The sequence below is a fragment of the Gadus macrocephalus genome, chromosome 8 (assembly GCF_031168955.1).
Source record: "Gadus macrocephalus chromosome 8, ASM3116895v1".
In the NCBI taxonomy this organism is placed as follows: Eukaryota; Metazoa; Chordata; class Actinopteri; order Gadiformes; family Gadidae; genus Gadus; species Gadus macrocephalus.
Window position 1 is genome coordinate 19,276,986 of NC_082389.1, and position 14,319 is coordinate 19,291,304.

Genomic DNA, 14,319 nt, shown 5'->3' on the forward strand with positions numbered 1-14,319 from the left:
ACATGGACAAAACCCACATAACAACAATGGAGGACATCGATCACATTACTATTATTAGCTGGCATGTTGAAGAAGTTGGAGAAGTGGAACATGTTGGCTGCGGCGCTGCTATGGATGTTACCAGCATGGTTGCCATGTCGCTCTCGTGACTTCGTCACACTCTCTGGCCAATCAGTCGCCGGCCGTCTGCCGACGTCACCTTTTAGCATCGGCTCAGCTCGCTTGGAACCTAGACCGAGTAGGTACTAGAAAAAGCAGCCACTTCAGGTACCGGATACCATGGTACCGCGGTGGAAACGCAAAAAATGCGAGCTGAGTCGAGTCGTGTCGAGCTGGTACCATGCAGTGGAAAAGCGGCATTATAGTATTGTACCCTAACTGAACTCTAAGCTCTTGTTGATTTTGAATTTGAATTTAATTTTGTTTAATTTTTTGGAAAATACACTATCATCAAAATATTTGGATAAACTATTAATATTTGCAGATGAATCCAAATGTTATATCTTTCGACCTGCAGATGCAACTGTTTTAATTACGAATCTCAAGTTTTACATCAATAAAAGAATAACAGATAATTATTCTTCAGACAACACTGAATTTATAGCCATATAGTCGAAGTAAACTATGTACAAAAGGTAGGAAAGTATAAAGTGTGTCATCGTCATGGTAGGTATAAATTGTTTTTCAATTTAAAAAAAATGTATGAAATATATTTTTGGAACAGAAGGAATATAGATTTATTTTAAAGATTATTTTTTCATTTCCCATTTTGCCCCTGGCCCTCCAGGCCAGCAGGGGCGGCAGTGCGCCGAGGGCTCGGGGCTGTGGAGTAGAAGAACATCAGCGACCAGCCTGGACTGTCTCCAGACGTTTCCAGCAGTCCTCAGCCACCGTCTTCAGCCTCTATCTTCATCAAGGGGTTGCATGCTGAAAGATGGGTTGATAATCTGAAAGAGGAGGTAAAGTTAGGTTTGCACATTAACTGTGAACTTGTTTCCTCAACATAATAGGGGGGTTTAGTTCAGTGTATCGGGCGAGTCCAGCGACCAAATCTAACTTTGTACAATGTCAATATTCCTATCTATTGATGGTTGGCTTCTTGCTCAGATGGAAGTCATGCTAGTCTGTATTTCAACTGCAAACCTTCTAGGTGTGTTGGTTTGGACAAGCTATTTGTGCACATACAGAATATGCAAATATTTGTAATACTATTTAAAAGCCTGTGTTTTCTGTTGTATTCGCCTTTCATGTTATTCACTTCAGATAGCAGCAGAACATATGAACACATATTGTTAGTTGTTAGTCACCCCATCTGGAAGGTAGTGTAATGGGATTGGGGTTGGGCCGTTGTGTCTCAACACTGCCATCATCAGTTGAAAAAATACGAATGTTTAACCAGGATGCTTTCAAAGCAACACTTCGTTGCTGGACTCGCCCATCAGAGGAACAACGTTGAATTCAATTTGAATGTTACATATATTACAATTACAAGTTTGTTGTAATTTGGGAATGTCACACATAACCCATTGCCATCAAATATCTTCACTTCAGAGATGAGTAGCTGTTCCTTTGACGAGAAACACTTCAGCCTATGCTGTCAGCACTTCCTGAAACATTCCAACAGTCTGGGAGATGGCTGGAGCTGGGAGCAGTGGCAGGTCAATTGGAAGAACGACACTAATATCAGTACTTAATGCTACCTACAATTGGTATAAGGGAATAAGCCCCCTCATATTTTTCCAGTCCGTACATGTTGACTTTTGCAACCATTTGCTGAATTTTGGATAGGTCTGCATAGTTGGAAAAAAAATGATAATATAATAGCTAAAATGTATGTTTAATTTGCTAAAAAAAAGTGTTACAGAATGAATTATAGAAAATGTCAAAACACTAAACACAGTACACGGGCAAATTGTTTCTGTGTTTAGCACTCTGAGGAAGGCTACCTGAAGAAGACATCCCTGAGATCTGTCACAATTACCAGCAACAATGCTGCTGAGTCTGGGGTCCCAGAGGAGGCAGACCCATACCCTACTCTGGAAGAAAAGGTGCTTTCTCTACGTGTGTGTGTGTGTGTGTGTGTGTGTGTGTGTGTGTGTGTGTGTGTGTGTGTGTGTGTGTGTGTGTGTGTGTGTGTGTGTGTGTGTGTGTGTGTGTGTGTGTGTGTGTGTGAGAATCTTAATGAACCGCCGTTTATTACACGCGGCCCTTGGGGAAGACCTGCAGTGATTTGGTTAAATTCGCGAGCCCGTTCAGAATATTAAACTTGGAGGAAAATATCCTATCTAGCCCATGTTCAGTCTCTAAGGAGACCCCATGTATGTTTCTAGAAGACTCATCCCAGGCACCCATCCTTTCTTTTAAAGTCAATCAGAAATTGGCGTCCTGATGTTTGGGTATTAACCCTATTTAAATAACAATGACTTATTGACAAGAGAAATTGGTCTGATAAAACATATTTTACTCAGATTTAAGGGTTCTTGGATACAGAGTTTTTTGCTAGGGAGTGACATGCAGGCTCTGCATGCACAGCGAACCACCAATCACTGATCATGTTGATCGGTTGATGATCAGACAACCAAAGCAGTAACAGACAGCCCCCACTAGTCGTAGAACAAAACCTCAATATTAGCCAGCAAAAAGAAAAAGAACAATGACAGTTGTATGGAATTATTTTGGTTACAGAAAAGACGACTTTTAACAAAAACAGAAACGTTGTGGAGAATTCCTTTTATTGTTGCCACAATAAAAGGCAGCTAAACTTACTTATTTACCAATTTAATTTGCCACCGTAAAGCTCTGTATAACGAGTGTATAACGCTACAAAATCAGCCCAATTATAAAAAATGATCATTCATTTCTTTTTAATCTTTTTGTCATATAGCAAAACGTATCACAGAAAGACATCACAATACGATTTATTTCCAGTATGGTGCAGCCCAAGTGCCCAGTCTACTGTCTTTGTTAGCTTTGTAGCTTTAGCCTTAGCTCAGTATGCAGTACTATGAACCCATTTGTCCCTCACCTTGAGATGGCTAAACAATAAAGTCTAATTATTTAATCTTTAATATTTCTGTACAGCTATCTGCCGGAGACGTATCAAGTGATGTCCGAAGTGATCTTGAAGGAGATGATGCGTGTGTGCAGGCCGCCGCCAGCGGCGTGGTGCTCCAGCATGAGTACCACGTCCTGTTCAGCTGCAGCTTCGGGGTGCCGGTGCTCTACTTCAGAGTCTTTGATTTAGGTCGGTGTTCGGATGCCCACGTGTTACACAGAAGGAAGCACTTTCTGATTGTGTGAACATTGTACCTTGTCACATTCCACACGGACATTTTTGCAAAGTTAGTTGTATGTTATGTATGTTACGGTACTAAAAACTCCTAATGTTTTGGGTCAAGCACTTGAGTATGTACACATATAGTTTGACAAAGATCAAATGTTTAGAAGAGTGCGTTGCCAGTAAGGCTGTTCTCTGTGTAACTCTTCAGAAGGCAGGAGCCTGTGTTTGGAACAAGTGTGGGACATAGTCCGTCGAAACTCCAGGATGAGGCTACAGCAGAGTCCGTGGAACACCATCACTCAACAGGTACCCCTATAATACACATCGTAATACAAACTGCAAAGACGGAGTATTCAAGGCATCTGCATAACATCTGTGTCAATTGGAAATAATTTTTTTAACGATTCCTATTTCCTATACAGAGAACCTTATAGGTAAATCATATTGTGAACACCTCTTTGGCCCTTTGTATTGTTCCGCATGCGTGGGTTTCCTGTTTGGGGCCTCTCAAGTTATGCTATGCCAACTCCTACAAATGCTAAACAATTGTGACATAATTTCAGAGCATGGTCACATACTGTACAAAATGTGACAGATTTCTATTTATTTGGAATGGATGGCTTTTGCAATTTTGTTCACGTAGCAGCTGCCACTAATGTGCTGGTTGGTATTTTAATGGCAGGAGCACCCGATGCTGGGCCAGCCCTTCTTTGTCCTGCACCCCTGTAAAACAGAAGAGTTCATGGGGCCTGTGGTCCGAGCAGCCGAGGCGGAAAACAGGTGTGTGTGTGTGTGTGTGTGTGTGTGTGTGTGTGTGTGTGTGTGTGTGTGTGTGTGTGTGTGTGTGTGTGTGTGTGTGTGTGTGTGTGTGTGTGTGTGTGTGTGTGTGTGTGTGTGTGTGTGTGTGTGTGCATTCTAACGTGTGTTGGCATTGCAGGAAGGTGAACTATGTGGTGACGTGGCTGAGTGTGGTAGGCCCACTGGTAGGACTGGAGCTGGCGTTAAGCTACTCCACCCTGCTGCAGCCTGCTCTATGCCCTCAATGAAGGAACAGGGCCCCTGGGAGTGACCTGATGGATCTAGTTCATGAGGACTGGAGAGGAAGGTACTTGACATACTATACTATCTATTACTATACTATTGACACTTTGTGTAAATAGTGGTGCTCATCTGTTTTCTGACCACCCTCATGGTGGGGAACGTCGGTTGAAGGCCGTACTACTGCCCTTCTAAATGAGGTGGACAGCTCACTAAGGGGGGGGGGAGTGGGTAGCACCCTCATTCTAAATGTCAGGAAGACATCGCCCCCCTTTCAAACCATCTACATTGGTGTATGAACTGCAGATGACAGTGACCGTGACAGGGTAACATATAGTCACTGCCATGTTTGTTTAATGACACGAGTCACGGTGAGACAAGACAATCCTTCATGTGGTATTGTTGACCAATTGCAGTGTATAGGGGTTCAACAATCTACAAAAAAAAAGAGAAAAAATATTCTGAGAGAGGCAAAGCAAAGGCTGTTGGGATGAAGGGATTCAGGGCAGCAGGTAGAATGAGCCAAACCAGGGCAATGGATGGCCCTGGCCGGGAATTATAGTTATATAGACATACTGTAGTGTTGACCTCTTTTACCTAATGCCGCGATGTTCTGTTTATTTAAAAATTTCTAACTGGTCTCAATATGAAAATTCACGTCAGATTTTTTTTTTTTTATGCAGATTTGAAGTTATTGGGGAATATTAAAGACCCAGCCAGCTTTGTTGGTAGTATTTATGATAGTTACATTTGTTTAGTTCATCACCAATGAAATGTGAAAATGTATTTTTCCATCTCAAACACTTTAATGGAAAATGTGTGCCTGGTTATTGCATGGTACTAGACAACAGAAGTCTACCACGCTCAAACTACCCATCTAGTTGCTGATTTCTAGAAATATTGGACACCCTTTTAGTGCCTCTATCCTACCCTTACCACATAATCCTTACAAGTGGTTTCAGTTGCATGAAAGTGCTAGGTGTAGAAATACACTTAGTTTTTGTACTATGGCCTAAGTATTCAGGAAGTCAGCAGTGAGAAATGAGCTTGCATCCTGCAGTCAATCGTAGCCAACTAATGCTGAACAAATATCAGCCATTAGGTGGTGCCATTGCAGGTGTTTAATAAATAAGTCATTAACAAGCATGCCTGTAACCATCCATAAAATGTTAAGGGTAGAGAAGGGCCAATAAAAGTGAAAAGGGGAACCCTTTAAAAATAAATGGTGAAGGTTAGACATCTGTACTTAAATGCCATTATCTATTTTACAAATGTTAACGTTATTAATATTTCTTATTAGCCGAGGATTACCTTATTATTTATATTAAATGTTTTTAAAGAAATGCAATGCCCCTGTGCTCTGGTCAGACTCTCGGTCTGATACCAGGTTCTGACTATCTGCGGGGAGACGCACCAAGGTGGCGCTGACCGCCACACCCTGACCTGTGGACGGGCTCTCACTACGGGACACCAGCAAATGATGGAGGAAGACCTTCAGCTGACAGAACGGGACATGGACTGGGCTCCGTGCCCTCCCTCTAAGCCCTCATCGTTCATTAGGTCGATGGTTATGTGTTCATCATATCATTTATTGGTTGACTATTACTGCTTTCACTGCTGGTCATTTGTTCTTCACCTTTCTCCTGCACGTGGGCCTAATGTGTGGCTGTTGGCGTGTCTCTCTGACACCTCATTAGGATGCGTCGCCCCTAACAACAGGCTGGCCGGCGCCTTGCTTTGTTTAATGGAGTGATGAGTGGCTTGGCCTCCAGAGCACACAGCTGGGTCCACATACAGGTGTGGCCAATGGGACTGATTGGGAGAGCCCATTCATTTTACTCAGAGGAGTAATGGAATGACCATTATGTTTAAGGATGTATATTTAATATAATTAATCGAATGATTACATATATTATTCATAATAAAAGGATAAATATGGCGGAAAAGGTCACGTTAGATTTTCAATTCTTGATTGACTGCTGGTATGTTTTATGTTCAGCCTCATTCACCTGTCATTAAATTATTTTGAGCTTGTTATTTTTTTTGTTAATTATTTCCCACTACACGTTTTTGTATTTTGGTAAAAAAAACACCTTATTGTTAAATCTGCCTGCATTCCTGGATTCAGCATCGGCCCGTCACAACATTGTTTCTCTGTTTGAGAGAATCATTCGCAACAGCATTCATTCTTTACAAAAATGTATTACTTAAAGGACATTAACTACCACACTAACCATTGTCCCAGAGACATCAGCTCATTAGTCACCCATTCATAGATGTATTTCCGCTGGTTTCATTCCGCTTCATTTCCACCATTTCAAAATTGTCAATAGCTTATTTTAGGAAGCTGTTAGGTTGGATTCATATGCTGCGTTATTTAAACAGTCACAGAACTTAGTTATTGCATTTTAATAATTGCAGATACAATTACTGTAGCCTGAAATACATTTCACTGCCTTCATCTGACTAGTCTCATTAGTAGTGGTCATTATGGGATAGTTTTCAGAACAGTTCTGTGCTGTTGTATTAATTTATATCCTTAATGCTTGTTTTCCTGTTCTTCATTAAATGATGAATCAGAGCCTCTCTTTCAGACCCCCCCTCTCCTTCCCTTGTCCGTCCGTCCCATGGCAGGCTGCCCATCTGTGCCTTCAATAACCTCTGCCTCCACCCCCCCTCCCATGCACACAGTCAAACTGCCATGGTACCTCTGGGCCGGCCAGTCAGCTCCACCTCCCTCCCCTCTTCATCTGTTCTGAAGACTCCTTTGGGGTGTAGTTAGGAAGTGAAAGAAAAAGGGAGAAAAATAAAGAATGTAAAAATAAATAAATAAGGAAGATATATCTCTTATGGAATGATGAAATATATTTGCCAAAATGAGAAACAATCACTGCTTACAATCAGCAGGTACCTCCTTCTTCTCAGAACTCGGGAACATGATTATATTATTTGAGGTAACTCGCCACACTAAGGCCACTCTACTCAAAGTTCACCTGGACTCTGCATAGCCTCTTCTCTTCCCCGCTGCCCGTCTCTTCCTTTACTCTCCTAAAAACACCCTCTTACACACTTATTGTACGTTGTGGAACTTAAAAATATTAATTTGTTGTGTAGCATATTATCCTAAATATCTTTGTTGTATACAGGGAATGGGTAAACCTAGTGATTGTCCGTGCTACTTGGTTCTATGAACATCCTTACCTTACCGACAGCAATATATTATTGTATCCCTTTTTCCTGACCAATGTACTTATTTTGTCGCTTTGGATAAAAGACAAGTGTCTGCTAATTGCCCTTAACGTAATGTACGATTATGGGGCTTCTGTTAAACAAATTCTCATCAAAAATAATTATTTTATCACTTTATTTTGATTATTATTTAAATGCCTTTAATTTGAATGTAGTGTACCTCTTTTTTAGTGCATGTGTAACTATTGAATGTAACACTTTTCAATAGTTCTTACTATAAAAGCCATCACACCCAGGGTATAGTTGCTTCTACATTGAATTAGGCCTACTTCACTCAGGTTTTAGCTATAGGCTTACATGGCTTGGAAAATAGTTTTCCCCACTAGTAGCCTGTGTACTACCAAGGTTAATGAATTTAGTTCTGATCCCGTCCTCTAGCCCCATGGATGGGATCAGAGCCCTTCCTAGTAGCCGGTCAATCTTCCCCAAATAAACTTTTAGGCTGCGGTCAATCATATTTTTTGCTCAGGAAGGTTCCTCACAGAGCGAAGTATGATCTAAGTATCTTAAGTGGCAGATAATAAGAGATAATAAGGAAAGGTGCTCAATGCTTGTTCACGAAACCGAACATGATCTTCATCAAGATGACGTGGATTATTTAACTACAAATCATGGTGATTATGAGAGTCATATCGACAAATATTAGTGGATAGGAGGTTGAGCGTGAGCAACTATTCTCAATGGCACAGCCGTTTTACTTTCAGGACTGGTAGCCTTCGTTCCTTTTTTATTTAAATACCTTTTTATAATTAAGTAATGAATGAAGTGATATTCTTCACCAGGTTCTCCACGTTCATCCAGCCTTCAGGAGACAACACGGTGAGGAAGCAGGGATCTGAGTTTTAGCAGTGAGTCTTCGGTTTTCACTACGTCAGGCTCACCTGCATAAGGACGGAGCCTAGTTGAATTGCAGTCGGGGTGTCTCAGCACAACGTGGTTTTCTTTCCCTCTCTTCTTTACCTGACCCCATAACGTTTACCATCGAGGTCAAGGAAAAGTTTTTCGGAAAGGAAAAGGAACTTAATTGCTTGACTATTCGACCGGAGCCCTATTCTGAAGCCAGCGCCAAGCCAATCCTCAGGATTAATGCTTCATTCCAAATGGTTCTCTTTATGACCTTGAGATTTCTATACACACCTCAGCAATTCCACTAAGGAGAGTTTGCTCAAATGATTCTGCCCGGTTTGCAGCCCCAGCAGTCTAATCTCCCTCTCCACCAGCTAGAGTCTCTTGTGTGCATTGGCACCCATCCATTACCACTTGGCACAGGCCTCTGACAGCTGTTCAGTGAGGAGCCAAGCCGGTCTGCTCGAATACTAAGTCAATTTAAGTCAGTTTCATATCAAAGTCCACTACACAAGTAGATAGATTGTTATGTTTCAATATTGTCCAATTGCCATACACACTAGTGGAATAATATAATTGGATTCTCTGGTTCAGGGTAAACGATTTCAACATGAATACACTAATCACTGTCAACTGTTGTAAGGACAGCTGAAGCCCGGCCGTGGACATCATCCTAACCTCTGACGGCCCCGAGCCCACAGCGGCCCTCCTGAGGCCAGTGGTTGGGGAATCGACCACTGTGCTCACGTAGCTCCACTACAAACTGAGACTGGAAGCCCATGGGGCACTGCTCCCTTTGTATGGTGAGGCTGCACCCAGGTGTCCTCACATCCAGACGGAGGGTCTGGCGAAGGTCTGGGCCTGTGAAAAGTTTGAAAAGTACCCCTACGGACAAGAATTATTCAAGTTATTCACAGACCATAAACAAGTCTTGTCTCACTGATGAACTCTAAAGAACAGGATAACAAACAAAGGGTATCCATGCGGCTGCTGTGGTTTAACCCAGACGCTGAGTATGCACTTCTACAGCTAGGTCTTTCACACAGATGTGGATTGTTGTGTAGCAGGCGTCAGCAGCAGCCAACTCAGAACCTTACCTTAGAAGATGCACAGAACTCGACCAGCCACAGCAGCAAGGCAATAAGCTACGGTGCTTGATCAGATAAACACATGCACCATGAGAAACAAAGCATGAAAGACAGCTTGGTTTCCTTGGGTTTATATACAAAACTTCTTGCATTGGGACATCACGGTTTGACAATTAAACACATAATTGGTACACAAACAGCAAAATTCATAATAAACTCAAAAATCCTATCCATTACAATCATTCATGAGCTATATCGATCTAATGCATGCGACAGTACATCTTGAAGAGCTAGACCACCCTGCCAACCATTAACACCAAAGCTGCCAAAGCAGCCTTTTAGAAACGGCCTCAAGGCCAAGAGGGCAGTGGACAGGTCCCAGCAGACCAAAAAGGCAGAGGACTGGTCCCAGCAGACCAACAAGGCAGAGGACTGGTCCCAGCAGACCAACAATGCAGGGGACTGGTCTAAGCAGGGCTACTACAGTAGCCACTGCCATGGAAAGGGACTCCTATCAGCCTTCAGGCGATCACATGCTCCAAAATAGACAACATACTCCAAAATAGACAACCCTAATCTTGGGTTTCATTTTGTATAATGAATATACATGTAAAATGTCCAAACTCAATTATAGACGGAGAATTATAACTAAAGAACATGTGACTGTACGTTATTTGAATATTTACATATTAGGGCATCTTATTGTTTCTGCTCCACACTTGTATTTCTTGCCAATGAGCATGTACAGAAAGGTTCGATTTAGGAAGAATATAGTGTTATAAGTGTTTTAGTTTCTTTAAAACAATGTACCCAATCAAATGGAAAAAAAAATCAGGTGATAAATCTTGTGTGTGATTGTAAGTGTTGTTGAAATGAACAGTTTTATGTTTTTATTTTTATGTTTCAGTCTATCGGCACAATTCAGATCATGGTCACCGTCATGTGTCAGTGAGTAATAATAAAGAATAAAGGAAGAGAGTATTAATGATTGAACTAACAAACTTTGGGCTGGACTATAGTGTTAAAATTGCACTCATATCAAGAATGTGACACCTGCACCTGTGTGTGTGTGTGTGTGTGTGTGTGTGTGTGTGTGTGTGTGTGTGTGTGTGTGTGTGTGTGTGTGTGTGTGTGTGTGTGTGTGTGTGTGTGTGTGTGTGAGAAACAGGTGCACTCACACACATAGTATAATGTAAATTATTGTTATCTGTCTGTGTGTGCTCCCTCTACCAGGGCCGACCTCTTCCTGTTACCTATGACCCTATCAATACACAACCCTGAGCCTCTAATGACTGCTGACATGTGTTCAAAAATGATACTAAAAGCATAGCTAAACGATTAATATGATGTGACAACAATGAGCACAAAGGACCTACATGAGCTATGAGCTATGCGCTATGTGTAGCTAGGCCAGGACCTCTTGCTGCTCCAAGGTGCTCAGAATATCAATCTGAATGTCTGATCAGACTCCCTTCTTCATCTCATTATTCCCCTATAATCATATCTTCTTATCCCCTTTATAATTACATATTATAAGCTATATTATTATCAACTTATTATATTATCAAATAGTAATAAAGCTTATTACCGATATTATTATCAGCTATAGTATATATTAACACATATCATCACATCATTATTACCTAGTCATATTATTATTTTATACTATTGTATATCACAGATTGCATCATGGGATTCTTTGGCTATGATAATCCGCTTTTTTGTGTTCTCGAGAGTAGTAATAATGAAGTATTTACTACTACGGCACTAGCTCAGGAGGTAGAGCGGGTTGGCTGGTAACCGCAAGGTTGCTAGTTCGATCCCCGGCTCCTCCTAGCGTGTGTCGAGGTGTCCCTGAGCAAGGCACCTAACCCTAACTGCTCCCGACGAGCTGGCTGTCGCCTTGCATGGCTGACTCCGCTGTCGGTGTATGAATGTGTGTATGAATGGGTGATTGTGTGGCAATATTGTAAAGCGCTTTGGGTTACAGATAAAGCGCTATATAAATGGAGACCATTTACCATTTACCAAATATGAATATAATTTATATGTCATTATTCTCTACTATATTTTTACCACTTATATCGTTATCATAGATATTATTATATCATTATCACCTATATTATTATCACCGCTATATAATTATCACCTATTATAACAACTATATTTTTAAATATATATTATTACTATATTATCTCTTTCTTTCTTTATGCCTGTCGACTAACTCTGTTTATTGCATACTCTATTTCACAAAGACTACAATTTATATTACAATGAAACATATGGACAACATAAAAACATCTACACTCACACACATACAGAAATACAAGCACACCTACACACAATGCACAACACATGTGCTTGTAACCTTTTGAGCATGTGAAGGCTTAAAGCATACGATTGTACTCAAACATACATGTGGCAGCAGCCACTGGATGTGGTGAAGTTCTGATGCAGGAAACATGGCCTATAACGGAAACACTGGCCAGCAATGTTGATGATTCTCCCTTTTGACAGGTATATACAATAAATAGTATATATATATTGTGAATACATTAGCATTTCTTATACGTTTACAAGTTGTGGGCAGGTTCGATAAGATGAAGAAAGGATGCCATCACGTTTGCAAATCAATCCCTTTAATTGAGGAATGGATTAAAACTGAGGAAAGAGGAGCAGATATCTTAAAAATTGTGTTGACTCTGTTTATAAAACCAATGACATGATGAACGCACGATTTACCTTGCTCTTAAGCAGCAGCACCTTATGAAGTAATCCATCATGTTGTATTCCAGTCAACGCCAGTTTATGTTTTCAGGTCCTCAAAATAACTGCTTTCCAAATCCTCCGGTATTAATCCCATGTCCCAACAAGGGGAGGATGAGGTTAATTGGTATTGTGAGGAAAACAAACTCAGACGGCGTCAAAGACCATGATTTTCCTAATCCATTAACAACCATTGATATTAAAAACAAACAAAAGCTAATTATTCACCGTGCTTTGGTCACTTCTATCCTTTTCAGTATACATTTGTCATGAATCATTCAATTATTTAAATAAAATAATAATAATGGTATGATGTGTGTGTCTTTGAAATACAAACATTAAATATTAAAGAAATAACAAGTTGGTTCTATAATTCACAATCTAGATAGGCAGGGTGAACCTAGACCACCACACACAAATAACTCATCACTGGGTGGCACTTAACTTAAACATCTTTCAATATTGTTTTGTAAATGCAGGTCCTAGCATCAAACTGGAAACCTGCCAAAACAGAAAGAATTCAGATCAACTCTGGCAGGCAATCTTCTTTAATGCCGGGAGCCCCAGATGACACCCCTGCTTCTGAATGTCCAGGTTCATTCTCCTACGCAGTGTAAGGAAAGTATTCCACATGACATCTCAAATAGGGGCCTTTGGAGGCCTTCCCACCAGTAAGGCTGCCTGCCCACCAGTAAGGCTGCCTGCCCACTAGTAAGTCTGCCTGCCCACCAGTAAGGCTGCCTGCCCACTAGTAAGTCTGCCTGCCCACCAGTAAGGCTGCCTGCCAACCAGTAAGGCTGCTCGCTCTGCGACAATTGAAAACAAATCAAAGAATGTTCATACAATTTCAACAGGGGAATATAAACAGCTGACGCTTGTTTTATTTGCAACCTTTTCTTTTAAAAAGGCATTCAATGTTTTTCATATGTGAGGTCAAAAGGTCTAAAGGGGCCTGCGCCAAGCCCTTTATGGGATATAAAGTTAATTTTTTTTATGAGATAAAGGTGTGATGCTCAGAAGCGGGCTGCGGGTCATGAGATGAAGCATTATCTGAGGCTTCTTAAATTACTCTCTTTAGGGCTGGAGCCCCCCGATTTATAATCTTAATGTCATTGAGGCCGTCTTTCATATAAAAGAGACCCCAGGTCAGGTTTCCTTGACCCCTATCTCACCTACTAAGTACGTTGTACATCACTTCCTGTAGGGCTAGATGTACAGTATGTTATCTTCTATTTCAGTAAACCTTAATGCCCTGACTCATATTAAAGAGACCAGACGTTTCTATTGCCGCGTTTCCACTGCAGGGTGCGGTTCGGTTCGCAAAGGAGCGGTACGGATTGCGTTTCCACCGCCAAAAGTGGGCGTGACCCGGATTTAGCCGTACTCGTTTTGCCCTCGTTTTCAGTACTCCTCTGTTGGGGTACTGAAAACGAGACGAGACGCCTGAAAGGGTACCGGAAAATTCGAGCTACACCCCCCCTCCGTTGATTGGTCGACAGAACCGTCACTGCCGGGCGACGTGGGGATAAAAACAAACAAACAGTAGTCCAAGCCTCGCGTAAAACGCTTGCTTGGGCGAACAAGGAGGTGGAGACGTTCCTCTGCATTCTTGGGGAGGAAGACGTTGTTTACGATGTTTACGTAGCTGCCGCGGCGATCGACATCCGGCCTACCATAAAGGGTACTGTCGGCGGTGGAAACGCAAGCTCGGAACGGAGCTGGGCTATACCGCCCCCTCCCTACCGGACTGAGGCGAACCGAACCGTACCGCACCCTGCAGTGGAAACACGGCATATCTCAATTGCGATTTATTCCGGGATTCTGACCCACGGGGGAACGGGATCCCACATATGGTGGAGAATACAAGCCTAAGAAGAACCCACTACGAACCCCCGGTAAGGCGAACTACCCAACCGGAATGCAGAACCCGGATGGAGCCGCGGCGTCTGCTGCGGCTACACAGCGGGAGACGGCGGAGAACTTCGCCCTGCTCCGCGAAGCTGTGTTACGGCTCACGCAACACGCAGTCCGGGACGCCCCGACCGCCGCCCC

The 14,319-nt window shown here is 42.0% G+C and overlaps 1 protein-coding gene across 4 annotated transcripts; it reads left to right on the plus strand.

The window, feature by feature from the left end:
• Positions 1–789: 789 nt before the first annotated feature.
• atg10 (ATG10 autophagy related 10 homolog (S. cerevisiae)) lies at positions 790–6,899 on the plus strand. 4 transcript variants are annotated; one of them, XM_060059796.1, is made up of 8 exons: positions 790–959; positions 1,552–1,658; positions 1,929–2,048; positions 3,082–3,244; positions 3,489–3,586; positions 3,963–4,060; positions 4,218–4,385; positions 5,687–6,899. In XM_060059796.1, exons 2-7 carry the CDS (start codon positions 1,554–1,556, stop codon positions 4,324–4,326), a joined length of 693 nt encoding a protein of 230 aa, XP_059915779.1. In that variant the 5' UTR covers positions 790–959; positions 1,552–1,553; the 3' UTR covers positions 4,327–4,385; positions 5,687–6,899. The 4 variants fall into 4 exon arrangements, with proteins under 4 accessions (XP_059915779.1, XP_059915782.1, XP_059915780.1 ...); XM_060059799.1 differs by having other exon boundaries at positions 799–959; positions 1,552–1,686; XM_060059797.1 differs by having other exon boundaries at positions 799–959; positions 4,218–4,384; positions 5,722–6,899.
• Positions 6,900–14,319: the final 7,420 nt, after the last annotated feature.